Source organism: Pseudophryne corroboree, chromosome 3, assembly GCF_028390025.1.
Source record: "Pseudophryne corroboree isolate aPseCor3 chromosome 3, aPseCor3.hap2, whole genome shotgun sequence".
Taxonomy (NCBI): domain Eukaryota; kingdom Metazoa; phylum Chordata; class Amphibia; order Anura; family Myobatrachidae; genus Pseudophryne; species Pseudophryne corroboree.
This window is the reverse complement of record NC_086446.1, coordinates 775,027,282-775,051,110: the sequence shown is the minus strand read 5'-3', so window position 1 is coordinate 775,051,110 and position 23,829 is coordinate 775,027,282. Positions and strand designations below refer to the sequence as shown.

At 48.6% G+C, this 23,829-nt stretch overlaps 1 protein-coding gene across 2 annotated transcripts in view; it reads right to left on the bottom strand.

Moving 5' to 3' along the window:
* The window catches only part of LOC135058261 (DBH-like monooxygenase protein 2), a 126,664-nt gene extending 103,207 nt beyond the window's left edge, over positions 1 to 23,457 (bottom strand). For both annotated transcript variants that reach the window (XR_010244712.1, XM_063963791.1), the window contains exons 1-2: positions 23,202 to 23,457; positions 22,517 to 22,576 (exon numbers count right to left, since the gene is read on the bottom strand). Coding sequence is in view for 1 of the 2 variants with exons in the window: in XM_063963791.1 (XP_063819861.1) it covers positions 22,517 to 22,540 (24 nt within the window). In the remaining variant the exon portion in view is untranslated. The remainder of the gene's footprint in view (positions 1 to 22,516; positions 22,577 to 23,201) is intronic.
* Positions 23,458 to 23,829: the final 372 nt, after the last annotated feature.

Genomic DNA, 23,829 nt, shown 5'->3' with positions numbered 1-23,829 from the left:
CTAAGGGGAGAAGAAGCGAACCTACCTAAGTGGTGGTAGTTTGGGCTTCTTAGGCTACTGGACACCATTAGCTCCAGAGGGATCGACCGCAGGACCCGACCTTGGTGTTCGTTCCCGGAGCCGCGCCGCCATCCCCCTTACAGAGCCAGAAGCACGAAGAAGGTCCGGAAAATCGGCGGCAGAAGACTTCAGTCTTCACCAAGGTAGCGCACAGCACTGCAGCTGTGCGCCATTGCTCCTCATGTACACCTCATACTTCGGTCACTGATGGGTGCAGGGCGCTGGGGGGGGGGCGCCCTGAGGGCAATAAATAACACCTTGGCTGGCAAAATATACATCATATATAGTCCCAGAGGCTATATATATGTAAAATCACCCCTGCCAGTATCACAGAAAAAGCGGGAGAAAGTCCGCCGAAAAGGGGGCGGGGCATCTCCCTCAGCACACTGGCGCCATTTTTCCCTCACAGTTCCGCTGGAAGGAAGCTCCCTGGCTCTCCCCTGCAGTCTGAGAATACTACAGAAGGGTAAAAAAAGAGAGGGGGGGCACTAAATTTAGGCGCAGTATATATATATATATATATGTAATTTATAAAAAAAAAAAAAAAAGCAGCTATAGGGAAAACACTCATTGATAGTGGGATCCCAGTGTTATATAGCGCTCTGGTGTGTGCTGGCATACTCTCTCTCTGTCTCCCCAAAAGGCTTTGTGGGGTCCTGTCCTCTGTCAGAGCATTCCCTGTGTGTTTGCGGTGTGTCGGTACGGCTGTGTCGACATGTTTGATGAGGAGGCTTATGTGGAGGCGAAGCAGTTGCCTGTAAATGTGATGTCACCCCCTGCGGGGTCGACACCTGAGTGGATGGTGCTGTGGAAGGTATTACGTGATAGTGTCGACTCCTTACATAAAAGGTTTGACGACATACCTAATGTGGGACAGCCGGCTTCTCAGCCTGTGCCTGCCCAGGCGTCTCAAAAACCATCAGGGGCTCTAAAACGCCCGCTACCTCAGATGGTTGACACAGATGTCGACACGGATACTGACTCCAGTGTCGACGACGAAGAGACTAATGTAACTTCCAGTAGGGCCACACGTTACATGATTGAGGCAATGAAAAATGTGTTGCACATTTCTGATGTTAACCCCGGTACCACAAAAAAGGGTTTAATGTTTGGAGAGAAAAAACTACCAGTAGCTTTTCCTCCATCTGAAGAGTTAAACGAAGTGTGTGAAGAAGCGTGGGCTTCCCCTGATAAAAAGATGGTAATTTCTAAGAGGTTACTAATGGCGTACCCTTTCCCGCCAGAGGATAGGTCACGCTGGGAAACATCCCCTAGGGTGGATAAAGCGCTCACACGCTTGTCGAAGAAGGTGGCACTACCTAGTGATGAGCACCTGAAATTTTTCGGGTTTTGTGTTTTGGTTTTGGGTTCGGTTCCGCGGCCGTGTTTTGGGTTCGACCGCGTTTTGGCAAAACCTCACCGAATTTTTTTTGTCGGATTCGGGTGTGTTTTGGATTCGGGTGTTTTTTTCAAAAAACCCTAAAAAACAGCTTAAATCATAGAATTTGGGGGTCATTTTGATCCCATATTATTATTAACCTCAAAAACCATAATTTCCACTCATTTTCAGTCTATTCTGAATACCTCACACCTCACAATATTATTTTTAGTCCTAAAATTTGCACCGAGGTCGCTGGATGACTAAGCTAAGCGACCCTAGTGGCCGACACAAACACCTGGCCCATCTAGGAGTGGCACTGCAGTGTCACGCAGGATGTCCCTTCCAAAAAACCCTCCCCAAACAGCACATGACGCAAAGAAAAAAAGAGGCGCAATGAGGTAGCTGTGTGAGTAAGATTAGCGACCCTAGTGGCCGACACAAACACCGGGCCCATCTAGGAGTGGCACTGCAGTGTCACGCAGGATGTCCCTTCCAAAAAACACTCCCCAAACAGCACATGACGCAAAGAAAAAAAGAGGCGCAATGAGGTAGCTGACTGTGTGAGTAAGATAAGCGACCCTAGTGGCCGACACAAACACCGGGCCCATTTAGGAGTGGCACTGCAGTGTCACGCAGGATGTCCCTTCCAAAAAACCCTCCCCAAACAGCACATGACGCAAAGAAAAAAAGAGGCGCAATGAGGTAGCTGTGTGAGTAAGATTAGCGACCGTAGTGGCCGACACAAACACCGGGCCCATTTAGGAGTGGCACTGCAGTGTCACGCAGGATGTCCCTTCCAAAAAACCCTCCCCAAACAGCACATGACGCAAAGAAAAAAAGAGGCGCAATGAGGTAGCTGTGTGAGAAAGATTAGCGACCCTAGTGGCCGACACAAACACCGGGCCCATCTAGGAGTGGCACTGCAGTGTCACGTAGGATGTCCCTTCCAAAAAACCCTCCCCAAACAGCACATGACGCAAAGAAAAAAAGAGGCGCAATGAGGTAGCTGACTGTGTGAGTAAGATAAGCGACCCTAGTGGCCGACACAAACACCGGGCCCATTTAGGAGTGGCACTGCAGTGTCACGCAGGATGTCCCTTCCAAAAAACCCTCCCCAAACAGCACATGACGCAAAGAAAAAAAGAGGCGCAATGAGGTAGCTGTGTGAGTAAGATTAGCGACCCTAGTGGCCGACACAAACACCGGGCCCATCTAGGAGTGGCACTGCAGTGTCACGCAGGATGTCCCTTCCAAAAAACCCTCCCCAAACAGCACATGACGCAAAGAAAAAAAGAGGCGCAATGAGGTAGCTGACTGTGTGAGTAAGATAAGCGACCCTAGTGGCCGACACAAACACCGGGCCCATTTAGGAGTGGCACTGCAGTGTCACGCAGGATGTCCCTTCCAAAAAACCCTCCCCAAACAGCACATGACGCAAAGAAAAAAAGAGGCGCAATGAGGTAGCTGTGTGAGTAAGATTAGCGACCCTAGTGGCCGACACAAACACCGGGCCCATCTAGGAGTGGCACTGCAGTGTCACGCAGGATGGCCCTTCCAAAAAACCCTCCCCAAACAGCACATGACGCAAAGAAAAATAAAAGAAAAAAGAGGTGCAAGATGGAATTGTCCTTGGGCCCTCCCACCCACCCTTATGTTGTATAAACAAAACAGGACATGCACACTTTAACCAACCCATCATTTCAGTGACAGGGTCTGCCACACGACTGTGACTGATATGACGGGTTGGTTTGGACCCCCCCAAAAAAGAAGCAATTAATCTCTCCTTGCACAAACTGGCTCTACAGAGGCAAGATGTCCACCTCATCATCATCCTCCGATATATCACCGTGTACATCCCCCTCCTCACAGATTATCAATTCGTCCCCACTGGAATCCTCCATCTCAGCTCCCTGTGTACTTTGTGGAGGCAATTGCTGCTGGTCAATGTCTCCGCGGAGGAATTGATTATAATTCATTTTAATGAACATCATCTTCTCCACATTTTCTGGATGTAACCTCGTACGCCGATTGCTGACAAGGTGAGCGGCGGCACTAAACACTCTTTCGGAGTACACACTTGTGGGAGGGCAACTTAGGTAGAATAAAGCCAGTTTGTGCAAGGGCCTCCAAATTGCCTCTTTTTCCTGCCAGTATAAGTATGGACTGTGTGACGTGCCTACTTGGATGCGGTCACTCATATAATCCTCCACCATTCTTTCAATGGTGAGAGAATCATATGCAGTGACAGTAGACGACATGTCCGTAATCGTTGTCAGGTCCTTCAGTCCGGACCAGATGTCGGCATCAGCAGTCGCTCCAGACTGCCCTGCATCACCGCCAGCGGGTGGGCTCGGAATTCTGAGCCTTTTCCTCGCACCCCCAGTTGCGGGAGAATGTGAAGGAGGAGATGTTGACAGGTCGCATTCCGCTTGACTTGACAATTTTCTCACCAGCAGGTCTTTCAACCCCAGCAGACTTGTGTCTGCCGGAAAGAGAGATCCAAGGTAGGCTTTAAATCTAGGATCGAGCACGGTGGCCAAAATGTAGTGCTCTGATTTCAACAGATTGACCACCCGTGAATCCTTGTTAAGCGAATTAAGGGCTCCATCCACAAGTCCCACATGCCTAGCGGAATCGCTCCGTGTTAGCTCCTCCTTCAATGTCTCCAGCTTCTTCTGCAAAAGCCTGATGAGGGGAATGACCTGACACAGGCTGGCAGTGTCTGAACTGACTTCACGTGTGGCAAGTTCAAAGGGCAGCAGAACCTTGCACAACGTTGAAATCATTCTCCACTGCGCTTGAGACAGGTGCATTCCACCTCCTATATCGTGCTCAATTGTATAGGCTTGAATGGCCTTTTGCTGCTCCTCCAACCTCTGAAGCATATAGAGGGTTGAATTCCACCTCGTTACCACTTCTTGCTTCAGATGATGGCAGGGCAGGTTCAGTAGTTTTTGGTGGTGCTCCAGTCTTCTGTACGTGGTGCCTGTACGCCGAAAGTGTCCCGCAATTCTTCTGGCCACCGACAGCATCTCTTGCACGCCCCTGTCGTTTTTTAAATAATTCTGCACCACCAAATTCAAGGTATGTGCAAAACATGGGACGTGCTGGAATTTGCCCATATTTAATGCACACACAATATTGCTGGCGTTGTCCGATGCCACAAATCCACAGGAGAGTCCTATTGGGGTAAGCCATTCCGCGATGATCTTCCTCAGTTGCCGTAAGAGGTTTTCAGCTGTGTGCGTATTCTGGAAAGTGGTGATACAAAGCGTAGCCTGCCTAGGAAAGAGTTGGCGTTTGCGAGATGCTGCTACTGGTGCCGCCGCTGCTGTTCTTGCGGCGGGAGTCCATACATCTACCCAGTGGGCTGTCACAGTCATATAGTCCTGACCCTGCCCTGCTCCACTTGTCCACATGTCCGTGGTTAAGTGGACATTGGGTACAGCTGCATTTTTTAGGACACTGGTGACTCTTTTTCTGAGGTCTGTGTAAATTTTCGGTATCGCCTGCCTAGAGAAATGGAACCTAGATGGTATTTGGTACCGGGGACACAGTACCTCCAACAAGTCTCTAGTTGGCTCTGCAGTAATGATGGATACCGGAACCACGTTTCTCACCACCCAGGATGCCAAGGCCTCAGTTATCCGCTTTGCAGTAGGATGACTGCTGTGATATTTCATCTTCCTCGCAAAGGACTGTTGGACAGTCAATTGCTTGGTGGAAGTAGGTCTTACGACTTCCCCTCTGGGATGACCATCGACTCCCAGCAGCAACAACAGCAGCGCCAGCAGCAGTAGGCGTTACACGCAAGGATGCATCGGAGGAATCCCAGGCAGGAGAGGACTCGTCAGAATTGCCAGTGACATGGCCTGCAGGACTATTGGCATTCCTGGGGAAGGAGGAAATTGACACTGAGGGAGTTGGTGGGGTGGTTTGCGTGAGCTTGGTTACAAGAGGAAGGGATTTACTGGTCAGTGGACTGCTTCCGCTGTCACCCAAAGTTTTTGAACTTGTCACTGACTTATTATGAATGCGCTGCAGGTGACGTATAAGGGAGGATGTTCCGAGGTGGTTAACGTCCTTACCCCTACTTATTACAGCTTGACAAAGGGAACACACGGCTTGACACCTGTTGTCCGCATTTCTGTTGAAATAGCTCCACACCGAAGAGCTGATTTTTTTGGTATTTTCACCAGGCATGTCAACGGCCATATTCCTCCCACGGACAACAGGTGTCTCCCCGGGTGCCTGACTTAAACAAACCACCTCACCATCAGAATCCTCCTGGTCAATTTCCTCCCCAGCGCCAGCAACACCCATATCCTCCTCATCCTGGTGTACTTCAACACTGACATCTTCAATCTGACTATCAGGAACTGGACTGCGGGTGCTCCTTCCAGCACTTGCAGGGGGCGTGCAAATGGTGGAAGGCGCATGCTCTTCACGTCCAGTGTTGGGAAGGTCAGGCATCGCAACCGACACAATTGGACTCTCCTTGTGGATTTGGGATTTCGAAGAACGCACAGTTCTTTGCGGTGCTACTGCTTTTGCCAGCTTGAGTCTTTTCATTTTTCTAGCGAGAGGCTGAGTGCCTCCATCCTCATGTGAAGCTGAACCACTAGCCATGAACATAGGCCAGGGCCTCAGCCGTTCCTTGCCACTCCGTGTGGTAAATGGCATATTGGCAAGTTTACGCTTCTCCTCCGACAATTTTATTTTAGGTTTGGGAGTCCTTTTTTTACTGATATTTGGTGTTTTGGATTTGACATGCTCTGTACTATGACATTGGGCATCGGCCTTGGCAGACGACGTTGCTGGCATTTCATCGTCTCGGCCATGACTAGTGGCAGCAGCTTCAGCACGAGGTGGAAGTGGATCTTGATCTTTCCCTAATTTTGGAACCTCAACATTTTTGTTCTCCATATTTTAATAGGCACAACTAAAAGGCACCTCAGGTAAACAATGGAGATGGATGGATACTAGTATACAATTATGGACGGACTGCCGAGTGCCGACACAGAGGTAGCTACAGCCGTGAACTACCGTACTGTACTGTGTCTGCTGCTAATATAGACTGGTTGATAAAGAGATGTAGTAGTATGTATGTATGTATAAAGAAGATAGAAAAAAAAACCACGGGTAGGTGGTATACAATTATGGATGGACTGCCGAGTGCCGACACAGAGGTAGCTACAGCCGTGGACTACCGTACTGTACTGTGTCTGCTGCTAATATAGACTGGTTGATAAAGAGATGTAGTAGTATGTATGTATAAAGAAGAAAGAAAAAAAAACCACGGGTAGGTGGTATACAATTATGGACGGACTGCCGAGTGCCGACACAGAGGTAGCTACAGCCGTGGACTACCGTACTGTACTGTGTCTGCTGCTAATATAGACTGGTTGATAAAGAGATGTAGCAGTATGTATGTATAAAGAAGAAAGAAAAAAAAACCTCGGGTAGGTGGTATACAATTATGGACGGACTGCCGAGTGCCGACACAGAGGTAGCTACAGCCGTGATCTACCGTACTGTACTGTGTCTGCTGCTAATATAGACTGGTTGATAAAGAGATGTAGTAGTATGTATGTATAAAGAAGAAAAAAAAACCACGGGTAGGTGGTATGCAATTATGGACGGACTGCCGAGTGCCGACACAGAGGTAGCTACAGCCGTGAACTACCGTACTGTACTGTGTCTGCTGCTAATATAGACTGGTTGATAAAGAGATGTAGTAGTATGTATGTATAAAGAAGAAAGAAAAAAAACCTCGGGTAGGTGGTATACAATTATGGACGGACTGCCGAGTGCCGACACAGAGGTAGCTACAGCCGTGAACTACCGTACTGTACTGTGTCTGCTGCTAACATAGACTGGTTGATAAAGAGATGTAGTAGTATGTATGTATAAAGAAGAAAGAAAAAAACCACGGGTAGGTGGTATACAATTATGGACGGACTGCCGAGTGCCGACACAGAGGTAGCTACAGCCGTGGACTACCGTACTGTACTGTGTCTGCTGCTAATATAGACTGGTTGATAAAGAGATGTAGTAGTATGTATGTATAAAGAAGAAAGAAAAAAAAACCACGGGTAGGTGGTATACAATTATGGATGGACTGCCGAGTGCCGACACAGAGGTAGCTACAGCCGTGAACTACCGTACTGTGTCTGCTGCGACTGGATGATAAATAATGATATAAAAAATATATATATATCACTACTGCAGCCGGACAGGTATATATTATATAATGACGGACCTGCTGGACACTGTCTGTCAGCAGAATGAGTTTTTTATAGAATAAAAAAAAAAACACCACACAAGTGAAGTCACACGACGAGTGTTTAACTTTTTCAGGCAATCACAATATAGTATACTACTAACTATACTGGTGGTCAGTGTGGTCAGGTCACTGGTCAGTCACACTGGCAGTGGCACTCCTGCAGCAAAAGTGTGCACTGTTTAATTTTAATATAATATGTACTCCTGGCTCCTGCTATAACCTATAACTGGCACTGCAGTGCTCCCCAGTCTCCCCCACAATTATAAGCTGTGTGAGCTGAGCACAGTCAGATATATATACATAGATGATGCAGCACACTGGGCTGAGCAGTGCACACAGATATGGTATGTGACTGAGTCACTGTGTGTATCGTTTTTTTCAGGCAGAGAACGGATATATTAAATAAAACTGCACTGTCTGGTGGTCACTGTGGTCAGTCACTAGTAAACTCTGCACTCTCTACACTTCTACAGTACTCCTAAGCTCCAGTAAATCAGGTCAATCTCTCTCTCTCTCTCTCTCTCTTCTAATCTAAATGGAGAGGACGCCAGCCACGTCCTCTCCCTATCAATCTCAATGCACGTGTGAAAATGGCGGCGACGCGCGGCTCCTTATATAGAATCCGAGTCTCGCGAGAATCCGACAGCGTCATGATGACGTTCGGGCGCGCTCGGGTTAACCGAGCAAGGCGGGAGGATCCGAGTCTGCTCGGACCCGTGAAAAAAACCATGAAGTTCGGGCGGGTTCGGATTCAGAGAAACCGAACCCGCTCATCTCTACCGTCTCCGGATACGGCCGCCCTGAAGGAATCTGCTGATAGAAAGCAGGAGGCTATCCTGAAATCTATATATACACACACAGGTGTGATACTGAGACCGGCTATAGCTTCAGCCTGGATGTGCAGCGCTGCTGCTGCGTGGTCAGATTCCCTGTCAGAAAATATAGATACCCTAGACAGGGACACTATTTTGCTGAACGTAGAGCATATAAAAGACGCACTTTTATGCACAGGGATGCACAGAGGGATATTTGCCGGCTGGCATCCAAAATTAGTGCTATGTCCATTTCTGCCAGGAGAGGGTTATGGACTCGGCAGTGGACAGGTGATGCAGATTCCAAACGACACATGGAAGTTCTGCCTTATAAGGGTGAGGAATTGTTCGGGGGTGGTCTCTCGGACCTCGTTTCCACAGCAACAGCTGGGAAGTCTACATTTTTGCCCCATGTTCCCTCACAACCAAAGAAAGCACCGTATTATCAGGTACAGTCCTTTCGGCCCAATAGAGGCAAGCGGGTTAAAGGCGCGTCCTTTCTGCCCAGAGGCAGAGGGAAAAAGCTGCAGCATACAGCCAGTTCCCAGGAGTAAAAGTCCTCCCCCGCTTCCTCTAAGTCCACAGCATGACGCTGGGCAGGGCCGTTTCTAGACAATTTGGCTCCCAGTGCGAGATTTCAAAATGCGCCCCCCCCCATTGCTATAAAAAAAAATTGCGTGCCCCCCCCCATATAGCCAGAAAAAAAGCATGCGCGCTCCGAAGGCGTGCGCGCTCCCGACAAGGCTGTGTGGCCTGATTAAAATGGGCGTGGTCTCATTACAGTGGGCGTGGCCTCGTCTGATATCACACCCACCACAGGGGGAAAAAATAAAAATAAAAAAGTCCCTTTTTTACACATTACACCAGGCAAGTGTCCCCATATTACACAGCGCGGCAGGTAGGTGTCCCCATTTACAAAGTGCGGCAGGCAGGTGTCCCCATTTTACAAAGTGCGGCAGGCAGGTGTCCCCATTTTACACAGTACGGTAGGCAGGTGTCCCCATTTAACAAAGTGCGGCAGGCAGATATCCCCATTTTACACAGTACGCAGGCAGGTGTCCCCATTTTACACAGTACGCAGGCAGATGTCCCCATTTTACACAGTACGCAGGCAGGTGTCCCCATTTTACACAGTACGCAGGCACGTGCCCCCATTTTACACAGTACGCAGGCAGGTGCCCCCATTTTACACAGTGCGGCAGGTATCCCCATTTTACACAGTGCGGCAGGTGTCCCCATTTTACACAGTGCGGCAGGTGCCCCCATTTTACACAGTGCGGCAGGTGCCCCCATTTTACACAGTGCGGCAGGTATCCCCATTTTACACAGTGCGGCAAGTGTCCCCATTTTACACAGTGCGGCAGGTATCCCCATTTTACACAGTGCGGCAGGTGTCCCCATTTTACACAGTGTGGCAGGTGTCAAGTGGGAGGAGAGAGAGAGAGAGAGAGAGAGAGAGAGAGAGAGAATGAATACTTACAACTTGCCGCTCTTCGGGTCCCGCACGCCGGCCGCCTCCTCCGTCGATGGTTATCTCCAGTCCTCTCCTCCCTCTCTCTTCCACCCGAGCGCTCCTGCTCGGGGGGCGGGGCTTCGCGGAATGACGCGTTTGCGTCATTCCGCGAAGCCCCGCCCCCCGAGCAGGAGCGCTCGGGGGAAGAGAGAGGGAGGAGAGGAGTAGTCACAAAGTGCCGCGGCGGGCGCCCCGTGCGGTTGCACGGCTCGCCCGCCGCTAGAAACGGCACTGATGCTGGGGCTCCACAGGCAGAGCCAGGTACGGTGGGGGCCCGTCTCAAGCATTTCAGCAATCAGTGGGCTCGCTCACGGGTGGATCCCTGGATCCTTCAAATAGTATCTCAGGGGTACAAACTGAAATTCGAGACGTCTCCCCCCGCCGTTTCCTCAAATCTGCCTTGCCAACCACTCCCTCAGGCAGGGAGGCAGTGTTACAGGCAATTCAAAAGCTGTATTCACAACAAGTGATAGTAAAGGTGTCCCTACTTCAACAAGGACGGGGTTACTATTCCACAATGTTTGTGGTACCGAAACCGTACGGTTCGGTGAGACCCATTTTAAATTTGAAATCGTTGAACACATATATCAAAAAATGCAAGTTCAAGATGGAATCGCTCAGGGCGGTTATTGCAAGCCTGGAAGAGGGAGATTACATGGTATCGCTGGACATCAAGGATGCTTACCTACATGTCCCCATTTACCATCCTCACCAGGAGTACCTCAGGTTTGTGGTACAAGATTGTCATTACCAATTCCAGACGTTGCCGTTCGGTCTCTCCACGGCTCCGAGGGTCTTTACCAAGGTAATGGCGGAAATGATGATACTCCTTCGAAGGAAGGGAGTTTTAATTATCCCGTACTTGGACGATCTCCTGATAAAGGCGAGGTCCAGAGAGCAGTTGTTGGTAGGGGTAGCACTATCTCGGGAAGTGCTACAACAGCACGGCTGGATTCTAAACATTCCAAAGTCACAGCTGGTCCCTACGACACGCCTGCTGTTCCTAGGGATGGTTCTGGACACAGAACAGAGAAAAGTGTTTCTCCCGGAGGAGAAGGCCAAGGAGCTGTCATCTCTAGTCAGAGGCCTCCTAAAACCAAAACAGGTGTCGGTGCATCACTGCACGCGGATCCTGGGAAAAATGGTAGCTTCCTACGAAGCGATTCCATTCTGCAGGTTTCATGCAAGAACCTTTCAGTGGGACCTGTTGGACAAGTGGTCCGGATCGCATCTTCAGATGCATCGTCTGATAACCCTGTCTCCAAGGACAAGGGTGTTTCTGCTGTGGTGGCTGCAGAGTGCTCATCTTCGAGAGGGCCGCAGATTCCGCATACAGGACTGGGTCCTGGTGACCACGGATGCCAGCCTTCGAGGCTGGGGAGCAGTCACACAGGGAAGAAACATCCAAGGACTATGGTCAAGTCAGGAGACTTCCCTGCACATAAATATTCTGGAACTAAGGGCCATTTACAATGCCCTAAGTCAGGCAAAACCCCTGCTTCAAAACCAGCCGGTACTGATCCAGTCAGACAACATCGCGGCAGTCGCCCATGTAAATCGACAGGGCGGCACGAGAAGCAGGACGGCGATGGCAGAAGCCACAAGGATTCTCCGATGGGCGGAAAATCACGTGTTAGCACTGTCAGCAGTGTTCATTCCGGGAGTGGACAACTGGGAAGCAGACTTCCTCAGCAGGCACGACCTCCACCCAGGAGAGTGGGGACTTCATCCAGAAGTCTTTCAAATGATTGTAAACCAGTGGGAAAAACCACAGGTGGACATGATGGCGTCCCGCCTAAACAAAAAGCTAGAAAAATATTGCGCCAGGTCGAGAGACCCGCAGGCGATAGCTGTGGACGCTCTGGTAACACCGTGGGTGTACCGATCGGTTTATGTGTTCCCTCCTCTTCCTCTCATACCAAAGGTACTGAGGATAATAAGGAGAAGAGGAGTAAGAACTATACTCATTGTTCCGGATTGGCCAAGAAGAGCGTGGTATCTGGAACTTCAAGAAATGATGTCAGAGGACCCATGGCCTCTACCGCTCAGACAGGACCTGCTGCAGCAGGGGCCCTGTCTGTTCCAAGACTTACCGCGGCTGCGTTTGACGGCATGGCGGTTGAACACCGGATCCTGAAGGAAAAGGGCATTCCGGAGGAAGTCATTCCTACGCTGATAAAAGCTAGGAAAGAAGTTACCGCGAACCATTATCACCGCATATGGCGAAAATGTGTTGCGTGGTGTGAGGCCAGGAAGGCCCCAACGGAAGAATTTCAGCTGGGCCGGTTCCTGCACTTCCTACAGTCAGGGGTGACTATGGGCCTTAAATTGGGTTCCATTAAGGTCCAGATTTCGGCTCTATCGATTTTCTTCCAGAGAGAATTGGCTTCACTACCTGAAGTTCAGACTTTTGTTAAGGGAGTGCTGCATATTCAGCCCCCTTTTGTGCCTCCAGTGGCACCTTGGGATCTCAACGTGGTGTTGGATTTCCTAAAGTCACATTGGTTTGAGCCACTGAAAACCGTGGATTTAAAATATCTCACGTGGAAAGTGGTCATGTTGTTGGCCTTGGCTTCGGCCAGGCGTGTTTCAGAATTGGCGGCTTTGTCATGTAAAAGCCCTTATCTGATTTTTCATATGGATAGGGCAGAATTGAGGACTCGTCCCCAGTTTCTCCTCAAAGTGGTATCAGCTTTTCATCTGAACCAACCTATCGTGGTGCCTGCGGCTACGAATGACTTGGAGGCTTCCAAGTTGTTGGATGTAGTCAGGGCCCTAAAAATGTATGTTTCCAGGACAGCTGGAGTCAGGAAGACTGACTCGCTTTTTATCCTGTATGCGCCCAACAAGTTGGGTGCACCTGCTTCTAAGCAGACTATTGCTCGCTGGATCTGTAGTATGATTCAGCTTGCACATTCTGCGGCTGGACTGCCGCATCCTAAATCAGTAAAAGCCCATTCCACGAGGAAAGTGGGCTCTTCTTGGGCGGCTGCCCGAGGGGTCTCGGCTCTTCAACTTTGCCGAGCTGCTACTTGGTCAGGGGCAAACACGTTTGCTAAATTCTACAAATTTGATACCCTGGCTGAGGAGGACCTTGAGTTCTCTCATTCGGTGCTGCAGAGTCATCCGCACTCTCCCGCCCGTTTGGGAGCTTTGGTATAATCCCCATGGTCCTTACGGAGTCCCCAGCATCCACTTAGGACGTTAGAGAAAATAAGAATTTACTCACCGGTAATTCTATTTCTCATAGTCCGTAGTGGATGCTGGGCGCCCATCCCAAGTGTGGATTGTCTGCAATACTTGTATATAGTTATTGCCTAACTAAAGGGTTATTGTTGAGCTATCTGTTGAGAAGCTCAGTTGTTATCATGCTGTTAACTGGGTATTGTATCACGAGTTATACGGTGTGATTGGTGTGGCTGGTATGAGTCTTATCCGGGATTCAAAATCCTTCCTAATTGTGTCAGCTCTTCCGGGCACAGTATCCTAACTGAGGTCTGGAGGAGGGTCTTAGTGGGAGGAGCCAGTGCACACCAGTAGTCTAAAAGCTTTCTTTATAGTTGTGCCCAGTCTACTGCGGAGCCGCTAATCCCCATGGTCCTTACGGAGTCCCCAGCATCCACTACGGACTATGAGAAATAGAATTACCGGTGAGTAAATTCTTATTATATATATATATATATATATATATATATATATATATATATATATATAGTTGACCAGTTCTGTAAAGCTATGTGTAACTCATTGTGTAGGGGACAGGTCAGTACTGTGTAAACCATAAAGCCAGAATACATAATACATATGACATCACTATTAATTCAAGTATCAATATCTGGTTTAAATTGAATATTACTTCATGGTCGCCTGGCTTAGATCAACAAGGATTCTGTTGTGCATAAATGTGTGTTAAGCACACATTCAGGAATCTGCATATCTTCAGCTATTGTATGGTATCTGGCTTCTTGTTTGTTAGAGATAATGACAGCACGGGATCAATAGGATCATCAACAAGCCTCAAGGTCTATCTTCCATGGACACAATGCCTGTTTGGACAAAACAATCTGATATGTTTAAGACGCTATTTGATTTGTATTCCTGGATGTACCACATTTGAGTGTATGTAAGAAATTTCTCTTACGTCCTGGAGGATGCTGGGGACTCCGTAAGGACCATGGGGTATAGACGGGCTCCGCAGGAGACATGGGCACTATAAAGAAGTTTTAGTATGGGTGTGCACTGGCTCCTCCCTCTATGCCCCTCCACCAGACCTCAGTTAGATCCTGTGCCCAGAGGAGAATGGGTACACTACAGGGGAGCTCTCCTGAGTTTCTCTGAAAAATAATTTTGTTAGGTTTTTTATTTTCAGGGAGCACTGCTGGCAACAGGCTCCCTGCATCGTGGGACTGAGGAGATAGAAGCAGACCTACTTAAGTGATAGGCTCTGCTTCTTAGGCTACTGGACACCAATAGCTCCAGAGGGAGTCGAAACGCAGGTCTCCCCTCGCTGTTCGTCCCAGAGCCGCACCGCCGTCCTCCTCGCAGAGCCGGAAGATAGTAGCCGTGTGAGTATGAGAAGAAAAGAAGACTTCAAGGCAGCAGAAGACTTCAGATCTTCACTGAGGTAAGCGCGCAGCGGTAACGCTGCACGCCATTGCTCCCACACACTACACACACTGACAGGCACTGATGGGTGCAGGGGGCAGGGGGCTGGGGGCGCCCTGGGCAGCAATTTAAACCTCTGGACTGGCATTTTATAGATATTAGACTGCGGAGGCAGTTAATATATAAACCCCTGCCATTTTTTTATACAATTGAGCGGGACTGAAGCCCGCCGCGGTAGGGGGCGGAGCTTGGTCCCTCAGCACTAACCAGCGCCATTTTCTCCACAGAGCACTACAGAGAAGCTGGCTCCCCGGACTCTCCCCTGCTGAACACGGTGACAGAGGGATGAAAAGAGGGGGGGGAGGCTTTTAATTGGCGCAGTGAGTGTATTACACGATTATTATATATAAAAGCGCTATATCTGGGAATTTGTTTCCAGTGTCAGTTGGCGCTGGGTGTGTGCTGGCATACTCTCTCTCTGTCTCTCCAAAGGGCCTTGTTGGGGAACTGTTCCCTTATAGTGTGTGGGGGTGTGGGGGTGTCGCTACGTGTGTGTCGGCATGTCTGAAGCGGAAGGTTCGTCCAAGGAGGAGGTGGAGCAGATGATTGGTGTGTCTCCGTCGGCAACGCCGACTCATGATTGGTTGGACATGTGGAATATGTTAAATGCAAGAGTGACCCTATTACATAAGAGAATGGACAAAGAGTCCAGGGAAAAAGCAGGGAGTCAATCAACGGATTGGACTGGGTCAAAGGGCCCTTCAGGGTCTGAAAAACGTCCCCTATCCCAAATAGCAGACACTGATACCAACACGGATTCTGACTCCAGTGTCTACTACGATGAGGCAAAGATACACCCAAGGGTGGCCAAAAGTATTCATTATATGATTATTGCAATAAAAGATGTTTTGCATATCACTGATGACCCCTCTGTCCCTGACACGAGAGTGCGCATGTATAAGGAAAAGAAACCTGAGGTAACCTTTCCCCCATCTCATGAGCTGAACGAGTTATTTGAAAAAGCTTGGGAAACTCCAGACAAAAAACTGCAGATTCCCAAGAGGATTCTTATGGCATATCCTTTCCCTACACAGGACAGGGTACGTTGGAAATCCTCACCTAGGGTGGACGAGGCTTTAACGCGTCTGTACAAGAAGGTGGCGCTACCGTCTCCAGACACGGCAGCCCTCAAGGATCCTGCTGATTGCAGACAGGAAACTACCTTAAAATCTATTTTTACGCACACGGGTGCTTTGCTCAGACTGGCGATAGCATGGGCATGGGTTTGTAGCGCAGTTGCAGCGTGGACAGATACCTTGTCAGCTGACTTTGATACCCTAGACAGGGAGACCATTTTACTGACCTTAGGTCACATTAAAGACGCAGTCTTATATATGAGAGATGCTCAAAGAGACGTTGGGCTGCTTGGTTCCAGAGCCAACGCCATGGCTATTTCTGCGAGACGAGTTCTGTGGACCCGCCAATGGACGGGTGATGCAGACTCAAAGAAGCATATGGAGGTTTTACCTTACAAGGGTGAAGTTTTGTTTGGGGATGGTCTAGCGGACCTGGTTTCCACAGCTACCGCGGATAAATCTACTTTTTTACCTTTTGTTCCCCAACAGCAAAAGAAAACTCCACAGTATCAGATGCAGTCCTTTCGGTCGCATAAGGCCAGAAGAGGTCGGGGTTCCTCCTTCCTCACCAGAGATAAGGGTAGAGGAAAGAGAACACCTGCTTCAGCTAGTTCCCAGGAACAGAAGTCCTCCCCGGCTTCTGCTAAATCCACCCCATGACGCTGGGGCTCCACTGAGGGAGTCCGCACCGGTGGGGGCACGTCTTCGACTCTTCAGCCAGGTCTTGGTTCTGTCAGACATGGATCCTTGGGCGATGGAGATTGTATCCCAAGGCTACAAACTGGAATTCGAAGAGGTGCCCCCTCTCCGATTTTTCAAGTTGGCCTTGCCAGCTTCTTCCCCGGAGAGGGAAGAAGTATTGGCCGCAATTCAAAAGCTGTGTCAACAGCAAGTGATTGTCAAGGTGCCCCTGGTCCAACAGGGAAAAGGGTACTATTCAACCCTGTTTGTGGTCCCGAAGCCGGATGGTTCGGTCAGACCCATTTTAAATCTAAAATCCCTAAACCTGTACTTGAAAAAGTTCAAATTCAAGATGGAATCGCTCCGGGCAGTAATCTCCAGCCTGGAAGGGGGGGATTTTATGGTATCGCTGGACATGAAGGATGCCTACCTTCATGTCCCCATATATCCTCCTCATTAGAAGTACCTGAGATTCGCTGTATAGGACTGTCATTACCAGTTTCAGACGCTGCCGTATGGGCTTTCCACGGCACCGAAGATTTTCACCAAGGTGATGGTGGAGATGATGGTGCTCTTGCGCAGGCAGGGAGTCACAATTATCCCGTACTTGGACGATCTCCTGATAAAAGCGAGATCGAGAGATCAGTTGCTGAAGAGCGTGTCGCTCTCCCTGAGAGTGCTACAACAGCACGGTTGGATTCTCAATCTGCCAAAGTCACAAATGGTTCCAACAACTCGACTATCATTCCTAGGCATGATTCTGGACATGGAACAGAAGAGGGTTTTTCTCCCAATGGAAAAAGCTCAGGACCTCCAGAACATGGTCAGAGACCTGCTAAAACCAAAAAGAGTGTCTGTTCATCAATGCACTTGAGTTCTGGGGAAAATGGTGGCAGCCTACGAGGCCATCCCCTTTGGCAGGTTCTATGCGAGGACATTTCAGTGGGACCTTCTGGACAAGTTGTCGGTCCCATCTACAAATACATCAGAAGATAAGCCTGTCCCCCAGGGCCAGGGTATCTCTCCTGTGGTGGCTGCAGAGTGCTCACCTTCTAGAGGGTCGTAGGTTCGGCATTCAGGACTGGGTTCTGTTAACCACGGACGCGAGCCTCCGAGGATGAGGAGCAGTCACACAAGGAAGAAATTTTTAGGGACTATGGTCAAGCCAGGAGGCTTCTCTGCTGGAATTGAGGGCCATATACATCGGCCTACGACAGGCGGAGAATCTGCTTCGCGACTTACCGGTGCTGATTCAATCAGACAACGTCACAGCCGTAGCTCATGTAAACCGCCAAGGCGGGACAAGGAGCAGAGTGGCGATGGCGGAAGCCACCAGGATTCTTCGCTGGGCGGAAAATCACGTAAGCGTTCTGTCAGCGGTCTTTATACCGGGAGTGGACAACTGGGAAGCAGACTTCCTCAGCAGAGTGGGGACTTCATCAAAAAGTCTTTGCAGAGATAACAAGTCATTGGGGACTTCCTCAAATAGACATGATGGCGTCACGCCTCAACAAAAAGCTTTGGAGATATTGTGCCAGGTCAAGGGACCCTCAGGCGGTAGCGGTAGATGCCCTAGTGACACCATGGGTGTTTCAGTCGGTCTATGTGTTCCCTCCTCTGCCTCTCATCTCAAAAATATTGAGAATCATAAGACGAAAAAGAGTACAGACAATACTCGTTGTTCCAGATTGGCCTCGAAGGGCCTGGTATTCAGATCTTCAGGAAATGATCACAGAAGATCCGTGGCCTCTTCCTCTCAGGGAGGACCTGTTGCAGCAGGGGCCCTGCATATTCCAAGACTTTCCGCGGCTACGTTTGACGGCATGGCGGTTGAACACTGAATCCTAGCTGGGAAAGGTATTCCGGAGGAAGTCATCCCTACTCTGATAAAGGGTAGGAAGGAGGTGACGGCGAAACATTATCACCGTATCTGGAGGAAGTATGTATCTTGGTGTGAAGCCAGGAATGCTCCTATGGAAGATTTCCATCTGGACCGTTTTCTCCACTTTCTACAGACAGGAGTGGATTTGGGCCTGATTTTAGGCTCCATTAAGGTACAAATTTCGGCCCTGTCTATATTCTTTCAGAAGGAATTGGCTTCTCTCCCGGAAGTCCGACTTTTGTGAAAGGAGTGCTGCACATCCAGCCTCCTTTTGTGCCCCCTGTGGCGCCTTGGGACCTTAACGTGGTGTTAAGTTTCCTAAAATCTCACTGGTTTGAGCCTCTTCAAACGGTGGAATTAAAATTTCTCACTTGGATGGTGGTCATGTTATTGGCCTTGGCATCTGCAAGGCGGGTGTCCGAATTGGCGGCCTGGTCTCACAAGAACCCCTATTTAATTTTCCATGTGGATCGAGCAGAGTTGAGGACTCGTCCTCAATTTTTACCTAAGGTGGATTCTTCATTTCATTTGAACCAACCTATTGTGGTGCCCGTGGCTACGGATGACTTGGAGGACTCCAAATCCCTGGATGTGGTCAGGGCCTTAAAAATGTATGTAGCCAGGACGGCTAGGGTTAGGTTTGTCCTGTATGCAGCCAACAAAGTTGGCGCTCCTGCTTCTAAGCAGACCATTGCTCGCTGGATCTGTAACACGATTCATCAGGCTCATTCTACGGCTGGATTGCCGTTACCAAATTCGGTAAAGGCCCATTCCACTAGAAAGGTGGGCTCTTCTTGGGCGACTGACCGAGGCGTCTCGGCATTACATCTTTGCCAAGCAGCTACTTGGTCGGGTTCAAACATTTTTGCAAAATTCTACAAGTTTGATACCCTGGCTGATGAGGACCTCACGTTTGCTCAATCGGTGCTGCAGAGTCATCCGCACTCTCCTGCCCGGTTTGGAGCTTTGGTATAAACCCCATGGTCCTTATGGAGTCCCCAGCATCCTCTAGGACGTAAGAGAAAATACGATTTTAAACCTACCGGTAAATCTTTTTCTCCTAGTCCGTAGAGGATGCTGGGCGCCCGTCCCATTGCGGACTAAATCTGCAAGACTTGTATATAGTTGTTGGTGTGGGCTGGTATGAATCTTGCCCTTAGATTAACAAAATCCTTTCCTCATATTGTCCATCTCCTCTGGGCACAGTTTCTCTAACTGAGGTCTGGAGGAGGGGCATAGAGGAAGGAGCCAGTGCACACCCATACTAAAAGTTCTTTATAGTGCCCATGTCTCCTGCGGAGCCCGTCTATACCCCATGGTCCTTACGGAGTCCCCAGCATCCTCTACGGACTAGGAGAAAAAGATTTACCGGTAGGTTTAAAATCTTATTATTTGCTATTGTGTTACAGTATGATATTTATTAACAAATGCATCTTCTACCATAATGCGAACAGTAACTTGCCGTTACGGTCATTCGTTCCCTACCGTATTAGCTATAGCATGCGTATTTGCTGCATGCATCGTAGACACATCCATTAGTAAATGCCATAGTGTTTTTTAAATATCGAAATATGCAATTTGACTTTGACAACACAGAAAATTAGCTTTTTTTTACAAATTATTGGGAATTTAAACTTTTTTATACTTTACCATCCACGTGGACTACTATTGGGAATAGTAACTTGCATCGTGAGCAAAGCAAGGGGACACAGTGCACTAACTGAGGTTTTTATGTGCTGACATTTCCCACATCGACCTTTTTACTATGTCGACTATGTGTGTGTCGACTAATAGTGGTCGACCTATTGACTGTCAACATTTTCCAGATCAACCCATTGATCCATAACTCACCAAAACCTACTTGTTTCATCCCTTAAACAGAACTTATTCAGAGAGGGCCAGAAGTGAGACTCTTGAGGTCCTGAAACCAGGTCGAACTGGAGCCAAAACTCCTGCCAGCGGTAGAACAGTTTTGGGGGGTCATCTGTTGTTGGGCAACCAATCGCAGCAGTGCAGATGGATGGGTCCAGGCTTGTTGGATAGGGGAGCTCTCAGATTTCTGACGGACTAGGTTTTGGGGTACACGGAACCAGAGCTGGGTCCATTCAAAGTGCTACCATACTAGCTCACAGCGAATAATGATATAGGGGCGGTCTGCATGCTTCAGAGGGGAACCGAGAGGGCACATATCGGGGGGGGGGGGGGGAGTTGCAGCCAGACGTGAGAGGGCTCATTCATAAACTTGGACCTGGGGCTACCAGAGGGTACCACTGGCCAGGCTCTAGGGTACCTGGCACTGGATTGAAGTTGAAGTGCCCCACTCCTCAGACACTTGAGGAGCTGGTTCTGGGTTTGAAATTTAGAGGGGGCTCTGGGCTACCAGGTGGTGCTCCAGGTTTGTCCCTACCAAGGAAGATGGAAATATTGTAGTTTAAAGTTACCAGTAATAGGGAAGGCGCATACGCAGTCTGAAGACAGCCTGCGAATATCAACGGAGCAGTGGCAGAAAGTGGGAAGCTGTCTCCGCAGAAAGAGCAGCTTTTCAGAAGCGATAATTTTATAATGATGTAATGATGAATTGCTCATATTTTTACTAATAACTCGCGGTGAGTTCAAAACCAAATTAAGTTTTTATATCTCACTCAAAGCCTTTACCTAACGACAAAATGGACATAGCCATCTGTACGCTTATTTGTCATTTGGGTTTATTAAGTTTGCAACAGATATACTAAAGCCAACGATATTATATAAATGACTGGGAGTTATGTGACCACATACTGTAAATGCATGAGAATGCAGACCGAGTTCTTTTATTGAGTTAATGGATTGTACTATACATATAGGGTAGTGTGCCGGGCTGTAATGAGCGGTAGACCTCAGGTGCCACTGCCATGATGGCACCCGTATCCAACTTGTGGGGTGGTTGGCACACATCTTCCTGCTCCTGGCACGTGTGTGATGTCATGATGTCACCTGGTGGTGTGGTTTCGCATTTAGGGATCCAATATAGTTTTTCTTATTTGTATCGGGCCAACAGTGTTCAATTCATCGAGGAGGGGATGTTGTTGTTTATTAAGGATCTGCTTTAGGTCATTGCTTAATCTGTTTTGCTGAGTATGGTGGCAGAATGGCGGTTCTGTGGACAGACCCTTGTTGCGGTGGGAAAGGATGGTCTGGGTGCAATTGTTTAGTTAAGGAGTAGTCAAGGCAGAGGGTTAAGTGCATACCTTTGTTGTATAGTAGTGGTATTATAGTTGTGTTGGTGCCCCTTGGGCGGTAACTACCTGCAATGCATGTTACTGGTTGTTATTGTGCATTGTAGGTTGGACTGATTTGGGCCGTCCTTCCTTTGCCGCCATACTCTCCCTTAAATAGATATGTATTTAATTTAATAAATAGATTATTGTTTTTCTTACATTTATATCCCTGGGTCGTTATTTTTTAAAATGATTATTAATTTTGTTGATGGATTTATACGCATGACACACTTCATCCGATAGAAGGTTTAGAGAAACCTAATGATTGACATAAGAAAAGAGGTGGACCCCAAGGCTGGGGGCTGGAGTGGGTGCTGATCACTGGTTTTAATCGATGCATGGCAGTATAGGGGTAAGTGTCTGTTTTAGTTTATTTAAAGGCCTGGGCTGTGGGCAAAGTCTCTCTGTTCCAGCCCCCCCCCCCCCCCCCCCCCCCTCCTCTTTGTGTTTGTTGGTTTGGTGGTTTATCGTTGTTTTCTTGAGGCGGGAAAGGATGGCAGGTCACCAGTCCGGGTTGGTAGTCAAGGTCGAGTGGGTACCTCTGTTTTGTTACAGCTGTAGTTGTGTCTGTGCACATTGGGTGATACAGTATCTGCCTGCAGTGCATATTGTTGAATGTTATTGTGCATTGTGCTGTCCTACCTTCGCCACAACACTTCCCCTTAATATTTAATTTAATAAAGAGCTAAATAAAAATTCTGACAAATCTATGTCTGCGTGTCTGAATTTATTATCATTTATTATTATTATTATTATATTATAGTTGTTGAGTGATTTGTACACGACGCACCTCATCTGATAAATTTCATCTTTAGTAATTATTTTAAAAATAACAATATGGTTGTACTGTATGTGAAGGTCCAACTTAATACAGAGAGCTATCACTGAGACAATGATACTTACAAACGTGACTCCTTCTCTGTCCATCGTGCTTGAATCACATTCAACCACTATCTGATCGCCCTGTGGATAGAGGACAAGTCTGTATAAAGCTGCAGACACATATGTTCCCATGTAACATACAGTATATTCTGCTAAGGGTTGTCATCGAAAACCATATTTTCACTGCAACATTATGTCTGTGTTTCTGAGATAAATATTTTTAGTGTCTTATATTTGTTTGGCGCCTCAAGGTGTATGCAGCGCTGTACAAGAGGTATAACTAAGAACAAAGCATATATGGTGTACAGCAAAGAGAACAGAGCATAAAGACAGGCATTGGAATAATGTCTGGGAGTGACAGGTAACTTGGGGGTGGGTGGGACTCAGGGGCGGAACTACTGGCAGTGCAGTGGGGCCCCTCCGTACTCAAGGGGCCCACAGCCGCCCTGCATTACAATGAGTCACAATGACTCATTGTATCATGCCGCGGCCGCCGCACATCAGGCACCAGCAACGCTCCCGTCGGGTCTGCATCCCGCCGCCCGCCCGTGTCACGAATAGATCAGGGCAGCACCAGACATGCTGCCGCGGCTGCCGCCCGCCGCCTTTGTAACACACTCAGCGCCTGCGGCAGCCCGGCTAAAGGGGAAGGAGGGGTCACGGCCGAAGAGGGAGGCGGGTCCGTCCCTCCCTCATACAAACTTACTGGTCGGTTAGGTCTCACTGGCTGCTGCTGCTGTAAGGAGGGAACGCTCTCTCCAGCGCCTCCTCCTCCACACGTCCTTCTATAATAAAATGCTGCTGCAAGATGTCAATCAGGAAAGCGAGGAGAGGCAGCTAACTCAGCTCCTCCCCCTTCTTGTTTATATTCCACCCCTCCCTCGGCTTCCTCTCTCTCTCTCTCTCTCTCTGTGTTTGGGCGCCGGGTATCTGACAAGCATCACGCCAAGATCTCGTGGCCGTCCCCGGCGCCCACTGTCATAATGGGAGGGAGGGAGGGAGAGAGAGGAGCTGGAGCTGCTGGTCATTACCTATGTGCAGCAACAGCCCCAGGTAAGGAATTAGTTATTTTAAATGTCTTTAATTGTGTTGCATATGTATAAACACAAATATATATATATATATATATATATATATGTATTTATTTATTTATTTTTATATTGAGTTTGCATCTCTTGCCTTGTAAAAAAGGGGGACGCTGTCTGCCGTAATGTGTAAAAATGGGACACTGCTGTGTAAAAATGGGACGCTGTCTGCCGTAATGAAAAGGGGACGCTGTCTGCCATAATGTGTAAAAGGTTGACGCTGTCTGCCGTAATGTGTAAAAATGGGAC